Genomic DNA, 20,688 nt, shown 5'->3' with positions numbered 1-20,688 from the left:
GCCTGTTCCTGCTTCTCTTCTATAATGATTTTGCTAGGCAGTGGCCCCTCGCTTAGCGATTGCACACAGTTCTAGGATGCAGTCAATCTGTGGGACATCAAAACTAGATCGAGCTAGAGACAGCCCATCTAAATTTTTAAAATATTGTAAACATAGAGCAAAAATATGCATTGTCACTAGTTTTTAGTCAAAATATGCAATAACCAGTGAAAAAGGAGACTAATATGCAAATGCATAAGCAACATGCAAATGCATATAATCCGGTCTCTGATGATTACATTTTCCCAGTATTCCACCAATAAACTCAAATCTACCATGTGCTTCACCCACAAATAAGCCTATACGATCATTTCATTCCATTTCATATTCCTACAAAATATTGCATTCAGGTATTTGTACGAGCTGGCCAATTTCAACAGTACCTCGCTGATATTATATTCATAGCAAACTCTGTTTCTTTTCATTTTGTGAAGTACACAATTTTACATTTCTGAACATTTAAAGCAAGTTACCAATCTCTGCACCATTTTCAAATCTTATCCAGATCTGACTGAATATTTATGCAGCTTCTATCACACAGTACTTGATTACAGATAACTGTATCATCAGCAAAAAGTATGAGGATGCTATTAATATTGTCTGCAAGGTCATTAATATGCAACATGGACTGCAATGGTCTCATCACACTTCCCTGGGGCCCAACTGAAGTTGTTCTACATCTGATGTTGACTCACCACCCAAGATAACATGCTACCTAAAGATCCTCAATTCAGCCACAAATTTTGATTGATGCACCATATGATGGTACTTTTGACAAATTAACTTGGATGTGGTATTTAGTCAAATGATTTTGGAAATCAAGAAATACAGCATCTACCTTACTGCCTTGATTCAAAGGTTTCATTACGTCACGTGAGAAATGTGAGACCTGGGTCTTGCATGATCATTGTTTTTTGGACCCATGCTGAGTGCCACAGAAGAAGTCATTCTGTCTGAGATACCCCATTATGTTTGAACTCAGAATATGTTCAAAGATATTGGGAAGAAGTTTTGTGGATCACTTCTACTAACCTCCTCGTACACAGGTGGAACCTATGCTTTCTTCAAACTGCTGGGCACGGACCTAAGCTTTCTTCCAACTACTGGGCATGGTTTTTTGTTCGAGAAATCTATGATAGCTTACAGTTAGAAGAAAGGCTGACTCCATTGCAAATTCCGTATAGGATCTGACAGACATTCCATTGGGTCCTGGAGCTTTGTTCAATTTTTATGATTTCTAGCATTTCTCAACACCACTGACACTAACACTTATTTCACTCATCTTCCCAATGGCACGATGATTGAATTGTGACAATTCCCTTGGTTCTACTTTGTAAGGAACATCTGAAAACAAACAGAGTTACGCTTTTTAGTTTTTGTTTTGCTATCCTCAGTTTCAGTTCCTGTTTTATTCGTATTGTCATCATCAGCCTTTACATAGGACCAGCATTTCTTCGGGTTCTGCAAAAGATTATTTGACAATATTCTGCTATGGCTGTCATTGAAGGCTTCACACATTGCTCACTTGACAGCCAAACACTTTTCATCCAGTATCTATAGTCATATGCTTTGTTTTACACCTGTTATGCAGTAGTCTCTATTTCTTTGAAAGTTTCTTTATGATGACTGTATACCAAAAAAGGTTCATTCCATTACGAACTGTTCTACAGGGTACATATCTATCCACCTGCATGGTCAACTATTCTTTTAAACTTGAGCCATAGTTCCTCTACATGTTCCTGTCCGGTGCTGAAAGTTTCGATTTTCTCATTGAGATATGACACTACTTACTATCATATATACCTTTCTACTTCTTTTAGATGCACTCAGTATTCTAGTAATCATTGTTGCCACAACTGTATCACTGTGACTGATACCAGTTTCAATGTGGATTTCCTCAAAGAGGGCATGTCTATTTGTTGCCATTAGATTCAATGTATTTCCATCATGAGTCGGATTTCTAACCATTTGTTCTAGGTAGTTTTCAGAGAAGGCATTTAGTGAAGTTTCACAGGATGTCTCATCATGCTCACTACTAGTAAAACTGTAATTTTCCCAGTTGATTGTTGGATGACTAAAGTCTCGACTGATGATTACAGTATGATTGGGGAACTTACATACAAGAAAACTGAGGTTTTCTCTAAAGTTCTCTATTACATCAGAAGACAAGTCTGGTGGGTGACAGAAGGACCTAATTACCATTTCATGCGCACTCCTGGTACTGAGGTTTGCCCATAAAATCTCACACACAGCTTCAATTTCTATATCAGTGGCTCTGAGTTTCTTATCTACTGTGACAAGTACACCACCTCCATTTTCCTTCAGCCTATTCTTTCAATATACACCTAAATTTTTCCCAAAAATCCTACTGCTATTAAGTTCAGGTTTCAAAGTTTTCTGAACCTTTCTGGGTCACTTACAGCAGCAATTATCTGGACTGGATAGAAAGTCTCCTAAGCTAAGAAACCCTAGTGTGCAGCCCACACACTGTCAGCTACTTGGGTAGTAGCCTCCATTGCGTAGAGCACATCTGACCCATTTAGAGGGACCCTACAGTTCTCAAACCTATGGCGCAAGTCCAGGATGTCGCAACCCAGCTTGTGACAACATTTAAAGTATCTGGTTCAGTCCTTCCACTTGACTAGAACAAGGGGGCCACGGGGCCACAATCAGCTCCGGGGACAATGCTGCAAATTGTGAGCTTCGCTGAAACTCTGTGTGCACAGATGTTCTTCTCATCTTTCTCTGCCAGTCATCTGGGAACCCAGATGACAGGCATCATTTGTTCAAACATGCACCACAATTTGCAGTTGGTTCAACCTGTTCCCTCAATGGCTGCCGGAACAGACTCTTCAGCATGTTGACTGGGGCTCCCAGGTACACACACAGTGCACCTAGTGCTCTTTCCTACCCCTTGCTGTTATTTCCCTAAGGGGTACAATCTGTCATCGTATGTTTCAAATGCCAATGGTTAATGGACCCCGCCCTTTCATGATTGCCTCCCCTTGATGCAGGACAAAACAAGTTTTGCCAAAACAGAAGAAATGAATACCACAGACTCCATTTCAGTTAAATGAAAGACAGCACCTTGAACTTGTTGGTTAGGGGGTCAGTATAACACCCCAGGTCTTCCCTGCCCCCCCCCCCCCCCCCCCCATCTACCCTGTACACAACATCTAGATTAACCACTGACATGCCCCTCGCAGTAATGTGGACGAATAATGACAGATCCAGCATATCCTGCAGAGGAGACAGGATCCAGAGGAGAGAACAGTACTTGTGGTATCTTTGGTAATGGTACCATATGAAGATGACTCTAGGAAGCTCTTCCAACACCCCAATTTGCAGCAGTTCCCAAATGTTTCATAGTCATCAGGGCAATTTCCAGCTGTTAATGAACATCAACCAACACATCCTGTGTTTGAGAACAGCATTCACAGTTGGGCTGCGTTATGGCTGGTTCATTGAATTACAGCGCAGTGAACAAATAACTTTAAATTAAGCCTGCAGACTATCTTTTAACCTGCTTAGCTAAAAAATTATTAATTCCCTGTAAGAACTGAAACAAATACGAAAAATAAGATTTCTATTAAGACAAAAGGAAAACCTGTGGCAAAAATTACTTGTTTCCTATAACTTTTTGAGGTTAATTTTGTTGTTAACAAATTTGAAAACAGAGTTAATTTATGATAAATGAAGAAATCATATACTACTCTTGAAGGGAAAACAAGATGTAAACAGTATGTTAGTTACAATATCAGCTACAGTAACTAACACACTTCTGGGAAGTCAAAGGCTTTAAGCAGGGACTGGAGGTTATGTTGGACTTCTGGGATGGGATCACTCTGGCAGAATTTATAGGTGGAGACAATGCCACACCCCCAATCCTCCCACCGCCCCCAAGAGCCAACTACAAAAGAGCACACCCCCCTCCCAATCATCAAATACCATTCGGGGGATGAACAGCCACTGTCAAACTATAGCCAAGAGCAAAGTGGATCACCCTGTGGCACAATATTCAGCTGAACACAACATACTTTATTTGAATCACTGCTTCATAAGCCGGGCCATGTGGATCCCCCCGTCAACCACCAGCTTTTATGCTTACAACATACACTCCACTCCCGAAATTATCCTGGCCTCAAACTATAGTAACCTACTGTTTCCACATCCTCCACCCAACAGTTTCTGTCCCCTTTGTCCTACAGCCACCCCTCCCATACAATTAAAATCCCAAATACTCACTGTGTGCCACTCTCTGCCCACACACCCACCAGTCTTTTTTCCCTTCTCTCCCCCTCGCATTTTCCATCCCCCCCCCCCCCCCCCTGCCACACTATGCCCGGCAGCCTTGCCTTGCATCCTGTATGCTCTGCCCTCTGCCGGACAGTGACCCCTCCTAACGGTACTATGCAAACCTTCCACCTATCCCTCCCAATTGCTGCTATTGTTCAACATGACTCTTGCATTCTGGCTGGAAATAGTGGTCATTAGTGCATGAGGTGTGCTTGCTTGTGTGAATGTGTGTGTTTTCTTTTCTGTCTGCGGCATTGGCCGAAACCTAAATGTGTAACAGTCTTTTCGTTGTGATTGTCTCCAATTCAACGTGTCATCTTTATGGTGAATAACAATCTATCCTTTTCAAAATATTGTTAATTTCAAACTGATATAAGTCATTGGAAATTATGTTACCACGAAATGAAGCAATGAGGAAATGCAAGTAGGAGGGAGTGATGTAGGTAAGTAATGAACATCCATTACCATAGCTCTGACATCAAAATTCATCTATATCTACATGGATACTCTGCAAATCACATTTAAGTGCCTGGAAGAGGGTTCATTGAACCACCTTCACAATTCTCTATTATTTGAATCTCATATAGTGCGCAGAAAGAATGAACACCTATATATTTCCGTACGAGCTCTGATTTCCGGGTGATCATTCCTCCCTATGTAGGTCGGTGTCAAAAAAATATTTTCACATTTGGAGGAGAAAGTTGGTGATTGGAATTTTGTGAGATTTCATCGCAATGAAAATGCCTTTCTTTTAATGATGTCCAGCCCAAATCCTGTATCATTTCTGTGACACTCTCTCCCATATTTCACAGTAATATAAAACGTGCTGCCTTTCTTTGGACTTTTTTGATGTACTCCATCAGTCCTATCTGGTAAGGATCCCACACTGCGCAGCAGTATTCTAAAAGAGGACGGAAAAGCGTAGTGTAGGCAGTCTCCTTAGTAGACCTGTTACATTTTCTAAGTATCCTGTCAATAAAACGCAGTCTTTGGCTAGCCTTCCCCACAACATTTTCTATGTGTTCCTTCCAGTCTAAGTTGTTCATAATTGTAATACCTAAGTATTTAGTTGAATTTATGGCTTTTAGATTAGACTGGTTTATCATGTAACCGAAGTTTAAAGAGTTCCTTTTAGCATTCATGTGGATGACCTCACACTTTTCGTTATTTAGGGTCAACTGCCACTTTTCGCACCATTCAGATATCTATTCTAAATCGTTTTGCAGTTTGTTTTGATCTTCTGATGACTTTATTAGTCGATAAATGACAGCATCATCAGCAAACAACCGAAGGCCGCCACTCAGATTGTCTTCAAAATCATTAACATAGATAAGGAACAGCAAAGGGCCTATAACACTGCCTTGGGGAACGCCAGAAATCACTTCTGTTTTACTCAATGACTTTCCGTCAATTACTATGACCTGTGACCTCTCTGACAGGAAATCACAAATCCAGTCACATAACTGAGACGATATTCAAGCAGGCAATTTCACTACGAGAAGCTTGTGTGGTACAGTGTCAAAATCCTTCCGGAAACCCAGAAATACGGAATCGATCTGAAATCTCTTGTAAATAGCACTCAACACTTCATCTGAATAAAGAGCTAGTTGTGTTTCACAGGAACGATGTTTTCTAAGCCCATGTTGACTGTGTGTCAATAAATTCGTTTCTTCGAGGTAATTCATATTGTTTGAGCATAATATATGTTCTAAGACCCTACTGCATATTGACGTTAATAATATGGGCCTGTAATTTAGTGGATCACTCCTATTACCTTTATTGAATATTGGTGTGACCTGTGCAACTTTCGTCTTTGGGTACGGATCTTTCGTCGAGCGAATGGTTGTATATGATTGTTAAGTATGGAGATAATGCATCAGCATACTCAGAAAGTAACCTAATTGGTATACAGTCTGGACCAGAAGACTTGCTTTTATTAAGTGATTTAAATTGCTTCACTACTCCGAGGATATTTACTTCTATGCTACTCATGTTGGCAGCTGTTCTCGATTTGAATTCTGGAATATTTACTTTGTCTTATTTTGTGGATGCGTTTCGAAAGGCTGTGTTTAGTAACTCTGCTTTGGCAGCAATGTCGTCGATAGTATCTCCATTGCTATTGAGCAGAGAAGGCATTGATTGTTTCTTGCCACTAACATACTTCACAAGCGACCAGAATCTCTTTGGATTTTCTGCCAGGTTTCGAGACAAAGTTTCATTGTGGAAACTGTTATAGGCATCTCGCATTGAAGTTCGAGCTAAATTTCGAGCTTCTGTAACAGATCGCCAATCTTGGGGATTTTGTGGCTGTTTAAATTTGGCAGGTTTGTTTCGCTGTTTCTGCAACAGTGTTCTAACCCGTTTTGTGTACCAAGGAGGATCAGCTCCGTCGTTTGTTAATTTATTTGGTATAAATCTCTCAATTGCTGCTGATAATATTTCTTTCAATTTAAGCCACATCTAGTCTACACTTATATTATTAATTTGGAATGAGTGAAGATTGTCTTTCAGGAAGGCGTCAAGCAAATTTTTATCCGATTTTTTTGAATGGGTATATTTTTCGCTTATTTTTCGAGGATTTGGGGATTACAATATTCATACTTGCTATGACAACACTGTGTTCACTAAGCCCTGAATCGGTTTTGATGCTCGTTATTAACTCAGGATTATTTGCTGCTAAGAAGTCAAGTGTGTTTTCTCAACCGTTTACTATTCGCGTGGGCTCATGAAGTAACTGCTCGAAATAATTTTCACAGAATGCGTTTAGCACAATTTCAGATGATATTTTATGCGTACCTCCGGAATTAAACATGTATTTTTGCCAACATATCCAGCGTAAATTAAAGTCACCACCAACTATTATCGTAATGTGTTTGAAATCAGGCTCAAGTTTTCTTTGAATCTTTCAGCAACTACATCATCTGAATTGGGAAGTCAGTAAAAGGATCAAATTATTATTTTATTCCGGTTGCCAACAATGACCTCTGCTGATACTGACTCACAGGAAGTATCTACTTCAATTTCGCGAGTTAAACTACTTCTGACAGCAACAAACATGCCACCGACAACCGTGTTTAGCCTTTCCTTTTGGAACACCGTTAGGTTCATCGCAAAAATTTTGGCTGAGCTTATATCCGGCTTTAGCCAGCTTTCAGTGCATATAACGATTTAAGCATCAGTGCTTTCTATTAGTGTTTGGAGCTCTGGTACTTTCCCAACACAGCTACGACAATTTACAACTGTTATACCAATGGTATCTGTATCTACGTTTTTCCTGTGTTCAGCCTGTACCCTTTGTGACTGAAGCCCTTCTCTTGTTTTCCCGAGACCCTCTAACCTAAAAAGCCACCCAGTCCACGCCACACAGCCCCTGCTACCCATGTAGCCACCTTCTGCATGTAGTGGACATCTGACCTATTCAGCGGAACCCGAAACCCAACCACCCTTTGGCGCAAGTCGAGGCATCTGCAGCCTACACGGTCACAGAACCGTCTGAGCCTCTGGTTCAGACCCTCCACTCGGCTCTGTACCAGACGTCCACAATCGGTCCTGTTGACTATGCTGCAAATGGTCAGCTCTGCTTTCATCTTGCAAGCAAGACTGGCAGCCTTTAACACTTCTGTTAGCCACTCGAAACCAGAGAGAATCTCTTCTGATCCAAAGTGACACACATCATTGGTACCGACGTGAGCCACCACCAGCAGTTGGCTGCAGGCTTGGTTGGCCACCGGTGAGGACCAATCGGAGAACTCTGACATGCTGGACGTCCATTGGATCCCCACGGCTGGCCCACAACAGTGGTGCCCATCCACTGCAACCTCAAGCTGTGTAACCGAAGCCATCACAGCCTGAAGCTGAGAGCGAAGTGTCACCAGCTCGGCTTGCATCCGCACACAACAATTGCAGTCCCTGTCCATACTAAAGGCCGTGGAAAACTAAACTATGAAGATAAACGGATTATCGGCACGTGCTGTGCAACTCTACTGTAGACCCTGACGAAAACGCACGAACTGTGTCTAGTAATACGCAGATATTCAAAAACCTATCTACCGAAGCACTCAGGTGAAACTAAATAATTTGCCTTTGACTAGGAACTTTTAATATGTCACAAAATCAATTTACTTTCCGACGCAAACAAAAACGTGACAACTGTGGCTATTAGACATTAAATTTACATGCAGAGACAAAAGAAACGGAACTATTAAAGCACACAGACGGCAAATGGCATTAGGAAAGGATGTCCTGCAGAAGAGGCACTTTGTTAAGAAAGACAAGTATAAATTGTGGAAGTCTAAATTTCATTATAGTATGTTCATTATTCATTATTGTGTATTCATTATAGTCAATAAATTATCTTAATGTTAATTAAACTGCCCAAAATATACCTTTTGTCGTGTAGTTACAGGACAGTTCTGATGCTGTATTAAAGAAAGAGCATGTAGCCCCTCTATTTGAGCTAGTCGTAACCTAGATTCTTCAAGTGACTCTAGCAGATTTATTTCTGCCTGGAATTGCAAATGCAAAGCTTCTGGTGGCATCTGGAACAATGCGTTGGACTGAGATTAGTATTACGAATAAATGCTTGTATAAAGAACATGTAGCAGATCTTACACTGGAACAGATTGGCTGGGGGGAAAAATGGATCTGACACCTTGTGCTTCTCATGTAAGTTTAATGAATACAGATGAATGTCGTCTTCATAAATTTTAGAAACCGCGATGTATGATCTGAATTTCTTTTTTTTAAATTAATAAATGCTCTATGCAGGGGTTCTCCCAATGTTGGTTTCCCTCAATGTCAAATACTGTTTCAGAGATGGACAGTAAGCAACATTTTCTGTTATTCATAATAGTCCAGAAACTGCAAAAACAGTATGTTGATGTGATAGCATAGAAATACTGTTTAACGAAAGTTACCACACACAGAAAGGCCACATGAAATTTAATGAAGCTAGCAATTTTGCCCCTGGACATTAATCCATTTATGCACACAAAAAATGTGCAGGTTAGCTACATTTATGTAGTTTTAGCAGTGAAACACTTCTGTAAAAGAGCCACGTTCTTTGTGTGTACAAACTGCATTTGTTTGGTATGTGCTAAAGTGCACTAGGTCACAAACTTGTAAAATGAAAGTATGTTTGGGCCGCTAAGATGTTTCTCTTAGTTAGTGAAACAGTTTAATGTTATAGTATTACAATTTTAATTCCACTGTGATCAAAAGTATGGAATACTGAGTGTTCATACATGTATGTGTCCATGTATAGTACTTTCTTTCCTATGCTATATATGAATAATACATTTGTTTTCCCATATAGACATGGAGAATTGCTTAATTTCATTACATATTTGTAGGTTTTCATGATCATTAACTCAATGAAGACTTAAACTCTTCCACAATAATATCTTGGACACGACTGACACATATAGCTGAAATTGTATACATCTGAAGTGACACTTTTGAAGAAATTAATAAAATTATATTCCTGCACACCACACTTCCTGACTTCTCAATGATGTCTTTAGAGGATGTGACAGACAGAAAATAGAATTCTTCTAGACAGTCTTCTATGCTGTTTCCCCAATAACTGCCCAGAATGAACAGAGGAAAATAAAAGCTACGGGAAGAGAACATACATATTTCCACTGCTCTATTATGATGTTGATATAAATAAATACTAGTAAAAGCAATTTTGTGCTTTTTTTACTGATGTCACTGTGATGAAAAAATCAAATAATACATTTGTAGAAAGCAATTTTGTGCTTGACCAGTATGAATTATTTACTCTGCAGCGAAGTGTGCACTGACATGAAACTTCCTGGCAGATTAAAACTGTGTGCCGGACCGAGACTCGAACTCGGGACCTTTGCCTTTCGCGGGCAAGTGCTCATGCAGGAGAGCTTCTATGAAGTTTGGAAGGTAGGACACGAGGTACTGGTGGAATTGAAGCGCTAAGGACGGGGCGTGAGTCGTGCTTGAGTAGCTCAGTTGGTAGAGCAAATGCCTGCGAAAGGCAAAAGTCCAAAGTTCTAGTCTCGGTCCAGCACAAAACTTTAATCTGCCAGGAAGTTTCAATCTTGGACTTCTTTACTAATGTCACTGCGATGAAAAAAATCAAATAATATATATGTACATCTGGGCCAAAATTCATGTAACAGTCTCCTCTATTAAATGTCCAATACTTACTAAATTACTGTCTCTTAGTCCTAAGAAATTGCTCTTATAATATTCTATAATGTAGAAATTTACACATTAAGAATATCCATTCCACTATCACATGATCAACATCAGATGAAACAAGTAAAGCAAGGTACACTATCACAAATGTCAATATCTGTAATACAAATACCAGAAGAGTGTTTCTAAATGAGAGCAATAAATTACCATTTTTCCTGATTCCAATACTTTGTGAAATTTGTGTCTGTTGTGGCTCCAATTTGCAGAACTGCCAGAATGAGAAGACCCTGTCTTCTTGGTTTCAGTTTCAAGTGGAGTTCCAGTGCACTGTATGGATGACTTTTCTGCATGACCTCCATCAGAGATGTCTATGCTCGACATTGTCTCCTTAGAGTTGTTGCTGTTTTTTGCACTATGATCTGATTTTGTCTCCGTTATGTTTTTCTTGTAATGTGTTTCACTTTCATTATTCCTTGTCCTATTACTTGTTTCAGAGGGAAATGATGTTTGAGGAGATGACAAATGTACTGATGCTTCTATCCAATCTGCCTTGCTTGTTGGCAGTGAATTCTCCCTTTCCTTCACACCAGATAAATACGGCTCTTTGGAATTAGAAGGGATAGAAACTGTTTCATTTTCTGAACTTCTACGCTTTCTAACAAGATGCACATCTGGTAATGATAAACTTTCACTGTTATTTTTAAGGCTACATGTAAGTGAGTGTTCTTTATCACTACCCACTATTGATGATTTGGCTGAAGATTCACGTGTCTTACCCTGGTTCCTAGAGTGCTGTGTAATATTGGTTTTATTTACTGTACTGAGGTGTAAAGATCCAATTCCTTTTTGCTTTGGCTCTTCATTTTCAATCCAACCTGCTTCTTCAGAAAAGACATAGCTTTTATCTGATCCACTTGTCTTTCTATTACCTGATCTTCCTTCTGCATTAGATAAGGAATTCTCCTTTGAACTACATAGTTGTACTGCCTGCACTTTTTTCTTATTTTCTGTGGCAGGGGCAACAGTATTTGTTTGTACAATTGCATTCTCTTCCACCCAGAAGCCTGAAGTACACACTTCTTTGTTTTGATCTAGAGTACTCTTATTGTTCCCTCCAATACCACTTTTATCACCTGCCAATGTCCGATCTGTACAAATGTTTGCAGTTTTTGTTTCAACTTTTGCATCCGAGACTTTAAGGGCTAAAAGTTTTTGCCTAACAGCTGTCATGACATTGTACGGACATGGTTTGACAGGCTCTAGTTCAAGCCAATCTGTTGGTTCACCAGTATTCAATTTGCTTCCACTAAGATCTTCTTTGAACCAGGTCTCTTTCTTTGTGGTGTTATGATGTTGTTCTTCCTAAAACAAATAACAATCATTAAAAACACAGGAAAACTGTTAATGTGTTCTGGTGGTTACTCACATTACATAAAGTAATACAAGTAAGATAGTTTATACTATGTTAAGGCCAACATAAATACTTGTAATTTGTTAACAGAGGTGTCTTTCTTGGTGGTATGAAGCAAGATTTGCTAGTAATTTGAGTATAAGAATACAACCAGGACTTAAGCTTCTTGCCTCCTATTCTTCTTTTTTACTCCAGTAACCTGACATACAGTTGTGGTAATTTTATGTGCAACTGATTAACCTGGTATGAGACTTGCTTGGAAAATAACAACAGTACAGAAAAAAATAGTTAAAGTTTCACTTGCAAAATAAGTAACATTATACTCCCCATAATTTTTCTGGCATGTCACAATTTACCCATTTCACAATGCGACTCCCATTTCATACTGAGATCACTATTTGCAACTCACTGAGATGGACAATTAAATTTGAGTTTTTCACAATGCAACTGAGAATTTTGAAATGACTTACACAAATGCAACTGGGTAGCATCCTTGACAACTGCTGATATTTTGAGAGGTAAAAGGTACAAATGAAACAAGAGATCACAGTGCATGCAAATTTAAACACTCAGTGGGTGGTGTTTGTCAACCAGGAAACCAATTCGAGTTATGGCAATAAAATCCAAATATCAAAGACAATCGATTCTACACCACTTCATTGTATATCAGTACCTTATATTGTATCAAGTCCTGCTAACTTCATTTCCTGTGCAAGGCAGAAAGACATTCAACAATGTCCAGTGCATTTTTTGATCTGGCCTTGCATTGTGTGTTTGAAACTGTTGCTCATCCCATCAGTGCATTCAGTTTATGTTTTTTAAATTGTTTTTGTGCTGCAGTTTATCACTATAGTGGTGACAGTTTTTGCTCAAGAAAAATAATTTCCATCAGAAGGATTTTATGTGTCTGACAAAATTAGAAAGATACTTAGGTGCAAATACTGCAATGTGTGAACTGAGCGACACAGAAAGGACACATGCCTAAAACATATTAATAACAGTTTTTCCCATAAGAAGAACAAGAAGGTGGCAGTAACGATTAATGAGGTCAGATTTCAAAAGACAAGTTATTCTCACAGACGCCAGTGTAATGGCAAAACGAGTGAAAACCGAAAAGGAAAAATTCATTTTATCAACAACTACAGCTTTCATTGTAGCTAACATTCCATTGGAAAAAGCTGATCACCTAAAGCTGAGAGAATGGATGAACAGGTATATACCAGGTTTGTGCAATAGGACATTGCATATTTTTGGAGGGGAATAAATATGAGTTTAATTTATATCGGTGCTGGTTTCATTGCTGAGCTTCAGATCAGCGATCTTCCTTATGTTATTAAAAATAGGAGGACATGGTTTTATGTAAGGAAATATTTCAGGGAAGGAAAATAATTCCTTCATGCTTACTTAGAACCCACCATCTCACCTCAAAATGTTTCTTACTTTTATGACAAGAATGAAGCAGAGACCTTGTGAATCAGCAATATTTAGACTTTCTGTTCTACAAACTGTCACACGGCAAGAATTTTAAAATGTAGAAATAGAGTGACATTCTCAACCTAACCAAACTGTCACGCATCAGGATTTTATAATGTTTACAGCATGAAATTTTGAGATGATGTACCAAAGCTGGCAACCCTCTATTTATGTGTGCACGAGTCGGCCACAATGGTGCGTGATTGCTGCATGGTTCCTTGTAGGCAAAACCCATATTTTTTCATGATATCACTTACTTCATTTACGTGGGGATTGGAATAAAATTGAATATGCTTTCTGTACACTGTATGTTAATTATCATTATAATATTAAGCATGGCAAAATATGAGAACTAGTGAACTGAAATCATTGAGCACAAAAGCAATCGCAGACACAACGTGTGTGGCACAAATGACAACTGAACATAGGCAGTTGCATTTCAAACAGATTTCACTACCCCATGGAAAATTAGTAGCCATATGGTTATGCTCTTTTTTCAGTTCAATGATATTTAACAAGCAATTATCTACATCTACATCTATACTCCGCGAGCCACCTTACGGTGTGTGGCGGAGGGTACTTATTGTACCACTATCTGATCCCCCCTTCCCTGTTCCATTCACGAATTGTGCGTGGGAAGAACGACTGCTTGTAAGTCTCCGTATTTGCTCTAATTTCTCGGATCTTTTCGTTGTGATCATTACGCGAGATATATGTGGGCGGTAGTAATATGTTGCCCATCTCTTCCCGGAATGTGCTCTCTCGTAATTTCGATAATAAACCTCTCCGTATTGCGTAACGCCTTTCTTGAAGTGTCCGCCACTGGAGCTTGTTCAGCATCTCCGTAACGCTCTCGCGCTGACTAAATGTCCCCATGACGAATCGCGCTGCTTTTCGCTGGATCATGTCTATCTCTTCTATTAATCCAACCTGGTAAGGGTCCCATACTGATGAGCAATACTCAAGAATCGGACGAACAAGCATTTTGTAAGCTACTTCTTTCGTCGATGAGTCACATTTTCTTAGAATTCTTCCTATGAATCTCAACCTGGCGCCTGCTTTTCCCACTATTTGTTTTATGTGATCATTCCACTTCAGATCGCTCCGGATAGTAACTCCTAAGTATTTTACGGTCGTTACCGCTTCCAATGATTTACCACCTATGGCATAATCGTACTGGAATGGATTTCTGCCCCTATGTATGCGCATTATATTACATTTATCTACATTTAGGGAAAGCTGCCAGCTGTCGCACCATTCATTAATCCTCTGCAGGTCTTCCTGGAGTACGTACGAGTCTTCTGATGTTGCTACTTTCTTGTAGACAACCGTGTCATCTGCAAATAGCCTCACGGAGCTACCGATGTTGTCAACTAAGTCATTTATGTATATTGTAAACAATAAAGGTCCTATCACGCTTCCTTGCGGTACTCCCGAAATTACCTCTACATCTGCAGATTTTGAACCGTTAAGAATGACATGTTGTGCTCTTTCTTCTAGGAAATCCTGAATCCAATCGCAAACCTGGTCCGATATTCCGTAAGCTCGTATTTTTTTCACTAAACGTAAGTGCGGAACCGTATCAAATGCCTTCCTGAAGTCCAGGAATACGGCATCAATCTGCTCGCCAGTGTCTACGGCACTGTGAATTTCTTGGACAAATAGGGCGAGCTGAGTTTCACATGATCTCTGTTTGCGGAATCCATGTTGGTTATGATGAAGGAGATTTGTATTATCTAAGAACGTCATAATACGAGAACATAAAACATGTTCCATTATTCTACAACAGATTGACGTAAGCGAAATAGGCCTATAATTATTCGCATCTGATTTATGACCCTTCTTGAAAATGGGAACGACCTGCGCTTTCTTCCAGTCGCTAGGTACTTTACGTTCTTCCAGAGATCTACGATAAATTGCTGATAGAAAGGGGGCAAGTTCTTTAGCATAATCACTGTAGAATCTTACGGGTATCTCGTCTGGTCCGGATGCTTTTCCGCTACTAAGTGATAGCAGTTGTTCTTCAATTCCGATATCATTTATTTCAATATTTTCCATTTTGGCGTCCGTGCGACGGCTGAAGTCAGGGACCGTGTTACGATTTTCCGCAGTGAAACAGTTTCGGAACACTGAATTCAGTATTTCTGCCTTTCTTCGGTCGTCCTCTGTTCCGGTGCCATCGTGGTCAACGAGTGACTGAATAGGGGATTTAGATCCGCTTACCGATTTTACATATGACCAAAACTTTTTAGGGTTCTTGTTTAGATTGTTTGCCAATGTTTTATGTTCGAATTCGTTGAATGCTTCTCTCATTGCTCTCTTTACGCTCTTTTTCGCTTCGTTCAGCTTTTCCTTATCAGCTATGATTCGACTACTCTTAAACCTATGATGAAGCTTTCTTTGTTTCCGTAGTACCTTTCGTACATGATTGTTATACCACGGTGGATCTTTCCCCTCGCTTTGGACCTTAGTCGGTACGAACTTATCTAAGGCGTACTGGACGATGTTTCTGAATTTTTTCCATTTTTGTTCCACATCCTCTTCCTCAGAAATGAACGTTTGATGGTGGTCACTCAGATATTCTGCGATTTGTGCCCTATCACTCTTGTTAAGCAAATATATTTTCCTTCCTTTCTTGGCATTTCTTATTACACTTGTAGTCATTGATGCAACCACTGACTTATGATCACTGATACCCTCTTCTACATTCACGGAGTCGAAAAGTTCCGGTCTATTTGTTGCTATGAGGTCTAAAACGTTAGCTTCACGAGTTGGTTCTCTAACTATCTGCTCGAAGTAATTCTCGGACAAGGCAGTCAGGATAATGTCACAAGAGTCTCTGTCCCTGGCCCCAGTTCTGATTGTGTGACTTTCCCATTCTATACCTGGTAGATTGAAGTCTCCCCCTATTACAATAGTATGATCACGAAACTTCTTCACGACGTTCTGCAGGTTCTCTCTGAGGCGCTCAACTACTACGGTTGCTGATGCAGGTGGTCTATAGAAGCATCCGACTATCATATCTGACCCACCTTTGATACTTAACTTAACCCAGATTATTTCACATTCGCATTCGCTAATAACTTCACTGGATATTATTGAATTCCTTACTGCTATAAATACTCCTCCACCATTGGCGTTTATCCTATCCTTGCGGTATATATTCCATTCTGTGTCTAGGATTTCGTTACTGTTCACTTCCGGTTTTAGCCAACTTTCCGTTCCTAATACTATATGCGCACTATTTCCTTCAATAAGTGTAATTCAGAAACTTTAAATTCAGTACTGAAACATATTTCTGCAACTTCACATTCAGTCCGTTATACAATTCCAGATGCAATTCCAGATTTAGTTCCAGAAGTGTTAGTATGAACACAGTGCTAGGTTCATAAATTAAATTTGATGGGCACTGTGTGGGCTGTGGAACTTTGTGATTGTGTTGTGCAGGCAAAACACATCTCCTTTAATACCCAAAAGAGAAAGCATGCATACATTCAATTCTTAAATAAAAAATATGAAAGTGAACACACAAAAGCTCAACTTTTCCCTATTCCTGTCATCACCAGGTGGAACTCATGGTTTAAAAGTGCTGAGTACCTTGGAAAATATCTCAACGATACAGTAGAATTCATTGAAGTTGTTGAAGATGCGAGTGTGTTGAGCATTGCTCTAAATGTTGCAATTTGCTGCTGACAGAGAGCTCCACAATACCATTAATTCAAGTGCAATAATCAAAGCTTAGAGACCTCTCAAAGAGCTTTAAATTACTAATAGGATGCATTCTCTTTATTTCTTTCTTTCATATTTTGGCTTCTGTTTGCACAATGAGTGGTATGATAACTACATCACCATGCATAATTTTAACACCATTTCAACACCAGTGTATGGAAGGACATGGGGAGGGAAAATGTGGCAGCTTGTGCCACTGAATTCACCTTCACAATTGGATTTTTTCCTTATCTGATTTCTTCTTTTTATTGTTATTCTCCTTGTGGAGATTTATCTCTTGATTGGATGGGGGAACTGGGGTGTGTATCTGGAAGGAAATATGATCAAATAATTCTGTTGCTCATACCCTGTCTCTCCAAACATTGGCCGAATTGTGCTTTGTGGGAGCATTAGTCAGCCGAGTAGGCGTAGAAGAATATATCCCTCAACAGCACGGTGGCAACTGAGTAGGACTCTCTTCCGGCCATCATTACAGACCATCTGCCATAGTCCCACCCAATCAGACCAGAGGCTCTCCCCATGGGTGCCACTCTACCAGAGCAACAACTTGCTTGGTATAGTAGTCACTGCCATGAGTGCCTGTACCCACGACTCAGTAGGCACATACAACTTGTCATGCAAAGGTGAGTTTTCAGCCTTTGCAAAAATTCAACAGTATCTTGCACAGTCAGAGGGGCAATGAGCTTGTAAATCATTCCACTTTAATTCCTCTATATGTATAATTTCACATCATGTATACATACAGTAATGGGTCCTCCTACCAATATATTCACAAAACATTACATTTGTTAGCTGTAACAATCGTTGTCCCAAGTGTCGATCCTCCACAGGTCTTGCTGTGTTTAACTATAATTCTGTACTGTTACGGTTTGTTTATATACAACAGCATTATTCATCGACAGCCTTATGGAGCTCCATACACTGCTTACTACATCATTTACATGTAATGTGATGAGTAATTGTCATGTTATCCTATGGGATACATCTAAAGTTACCTTCATACCTGAAAATTTTACTGCATTAAGTATGAAATGTTGTGTTGTATTTGCTAGGAACTTTCTCATCCAGCAACAAAGGTGGTCTAATATTCTACAGATTGGTGTTTTGTTTTGTTAGGTGACAATGCGAAACAGTCAAACACCTTCTGGAAGTCAGGAAGACAGCATCACTGCCTGGGCATCGGTATCTATTACCTTCTGAATCTCAGACGACTAGGTCACACACAATTATTGTTTGTGGAATCTGTGCTGATTTCTACAGAAGAGATTATTGGTTGCTACAAAGATTACTATACACACGCATAAAACAGGTTCCAAAATTCTTGAACAGATAAATATCAGTAATATGGGCATACAGGTGCGTGCGTGTGTCATCAAAACCAATCACATTTCCTCTGTCTGACAATTTTTTGTGATTCTCTATCTTGCATCACTTATTTCCATGTACGTAATTTTGGTGTTCACGTAACAAAGAGGAATCACAGTATAATCTTGCTCCATGAAACAATTTTGGAAAAAGGAATTTGATATATTGGCCTCTCCGTCATCCTCTATTTCAATGCTATCATGGTCCCTGAGTGTCTGGACATATGACTCAAATCCATTTACTGATTTCATTTTTGCTAGACTGGAACTTAAAACTTAACTTTCATATTAATTGAAGGCTTCATGCATATGAAGCTCTCCCTCTTCCTTTAGACCAACTCATATGGCTACAGAACAACAGCATGTCTTTCTCATTCCTCACAACTTTGCAACAAACATTATCTATGGTACATTGAACAATCCCCTTGAAATTTGTTGTTTATACTCAACATATTGAGTCTCTGAGATGAATGGTTGATACTAACTGAACAGGGAATCTGAAATTTTATTACACTTACTACGCAGAAATGTCTTCCTTCCATTTGTAAAAAAAGGTATTTACATCCTTATGGCCGAGTGCACCAATCCCGGTCAAAAAGCATGATAACCAAGGTCCCGCAATCATGGATAAAAGTAAATCGCGTTTAAAATGTTTCTGCAGTGCACCAACGTTAATCGCTGGTCAGCAAACCATCGTCAGCCAACTGTGCATTTGACCACGGTAAACTCTCTATATTGCAATGGAACTGCCGGCCGCGGTGGTCTAGCGGTTCTAGGCGCGCAGTCCGGAACCGCGCGACTGCTACGGTCGCAGGCTCGAATCCTGCCTCGGGCATGGATGTGTGTGATGTCCTTAGGTTGGTTAGGTTTAAGTAGTTCTAAGTTCTAGGGGACTGATGACCACAGATGGTAAGTCCCATAGTGCTCAGAGCCATTTGAACCATTTGCAATGGAACGTGCCCTGGCGACGCAAAGATGTTAGTAAACATGAAATTGCACAGATAATCGCTGGTGCCACATTCTATCTTTGCTGTTTTTTCCGTCGACAAGCAGAAGTGTGTGTACGTACCTCGGTACCTATTTCTGATCTGTAGGCTTCTTTTTTGGAGAAACAAACTACAACATTTATTTAATTTCAGGTGTGACAAAAAGATCCTGTGACAGGCTGAAAACCTGTTATGAAAACATGAAAAGAAGACTTCGAAAAGACCTTGCAGAAGAAAAGGTGGAAGTGTATAAAACAGGTGGGGAGAAGCCTACCCAAAAAACCAAGATCCATGATTGGGCTAAACTATTAGAAATTGTTGGTTCCTCAATGAAACTGTTAACAAATGCATACGATTCCGATGCCCAGTTTAGCATGATTGTGGATGTTGTCAACATGGAGTGCAATGCAGTGCAGTGCAGTGAGAACACACCGCCTGCTTCAGTTGTCGAGTTAGCAGAGTGCACACAACCTAGCACTTCCCACACACCTGTCGTAATACAAAGTAAAGAGATACCAAAGAATGTTCTGGTGGATGTCACCCAGCTGCAATCTGTTTCACAGTCTCCAGATCAACCCAATGAAAACATTTGCACGCCGAAAAATACATGGCATCATCGCAGGATGCCTGCAAAACCAAGGCCATCTGTTTCGGGAACAGTAATCGAAAATGTGTGCAAGAAGAGAGTGGAACTACTGGAGGCCCAATTACACATGATGAAGGCAGAGGACAAGAAGGAGCTGAGGATTAAAAATTTAAAGATTATGGCCCTGAAAGAAAAACTAAAATACTGTAAGAAAAATGCCAGTGACACGTGACTTTTTTTCCTGTGACAGTGAATTTTTGTAATTTTTTTGTGCTGTGTTGTATTCTATCTATTGTATTAAAGTTGCCTCACAGTTCAAATTGTTTCTCTGTGTTTGTCCTGTTAGTGATACTGCTACTATCCTTGTTGTTGTCTGTCTAATATCTGCTTACAGCTTACTTGGTCTGGACTAAGTTTCATCCAATCACTTAAAATTAGAATTACTTCATATATAAAAACAGATTAGCAACACTGCAGTTTACACAAGTAAGCCACATTTCAGTTGCAGGCCTGCAGCCATAACGTCAGGTGCCAATTTCTACTTAAATGACTTAACAATGAGGCAGACTGTTAATGAAACAAAATAATAGTAATAAAGCATCCTTGTTACTCTAACTTTGGAATGAACAT

General features: G+C 39.7%; 1 protein-coding gene across 1 annotated transcript in view; it reads right to left on the bottom strand.

The window, feature by feature from the left end:
• Positions 1 to 20,688, bottom strand: part of LOC126260433 (uncharacterized) — a 195,648-nt gene that overhangs the window by 23,040 nt on the left and 151,920 nt on the right. Inside the window, exons 11-12 of the mRNA XM_049957762.1 lie at positions 10,717 to 11,867; positions 8,721 to 8,873 (exon numbers count right to left, since the gene is read on the bottom strand). Of these exons, the coding sequence (XP_049813719.1) occupies positions 8,721 to 8,873; positions 10,717 to 11,867 (1,304 nt within the window). The remainder of the gene's footprint in view (positions 1 to 8,720; positions 8,874 to 10,716; positions 11,868 to 20,688) is intronic.

The sequence above is a fragment of the Schistocerca nitens genome, chromosome 5, assembly GCF_023898315.1.
Source record: "Schistocerca nitens isolate TAMUIC-IGC-003100 chromosome 5, iqSchNite1.1, whole genome shotgun sequence".
In the NCBI taxonomy this organism is placed as follows: Eukaryota; Metazoa; Arthropoda; class Insecta; order Orthoptera; family Acrididae; genus Schistocerca; species Schistocerca nitens.
This window is presented reverse-complemented; position numbering and strand designations above follow the sequence as displayed.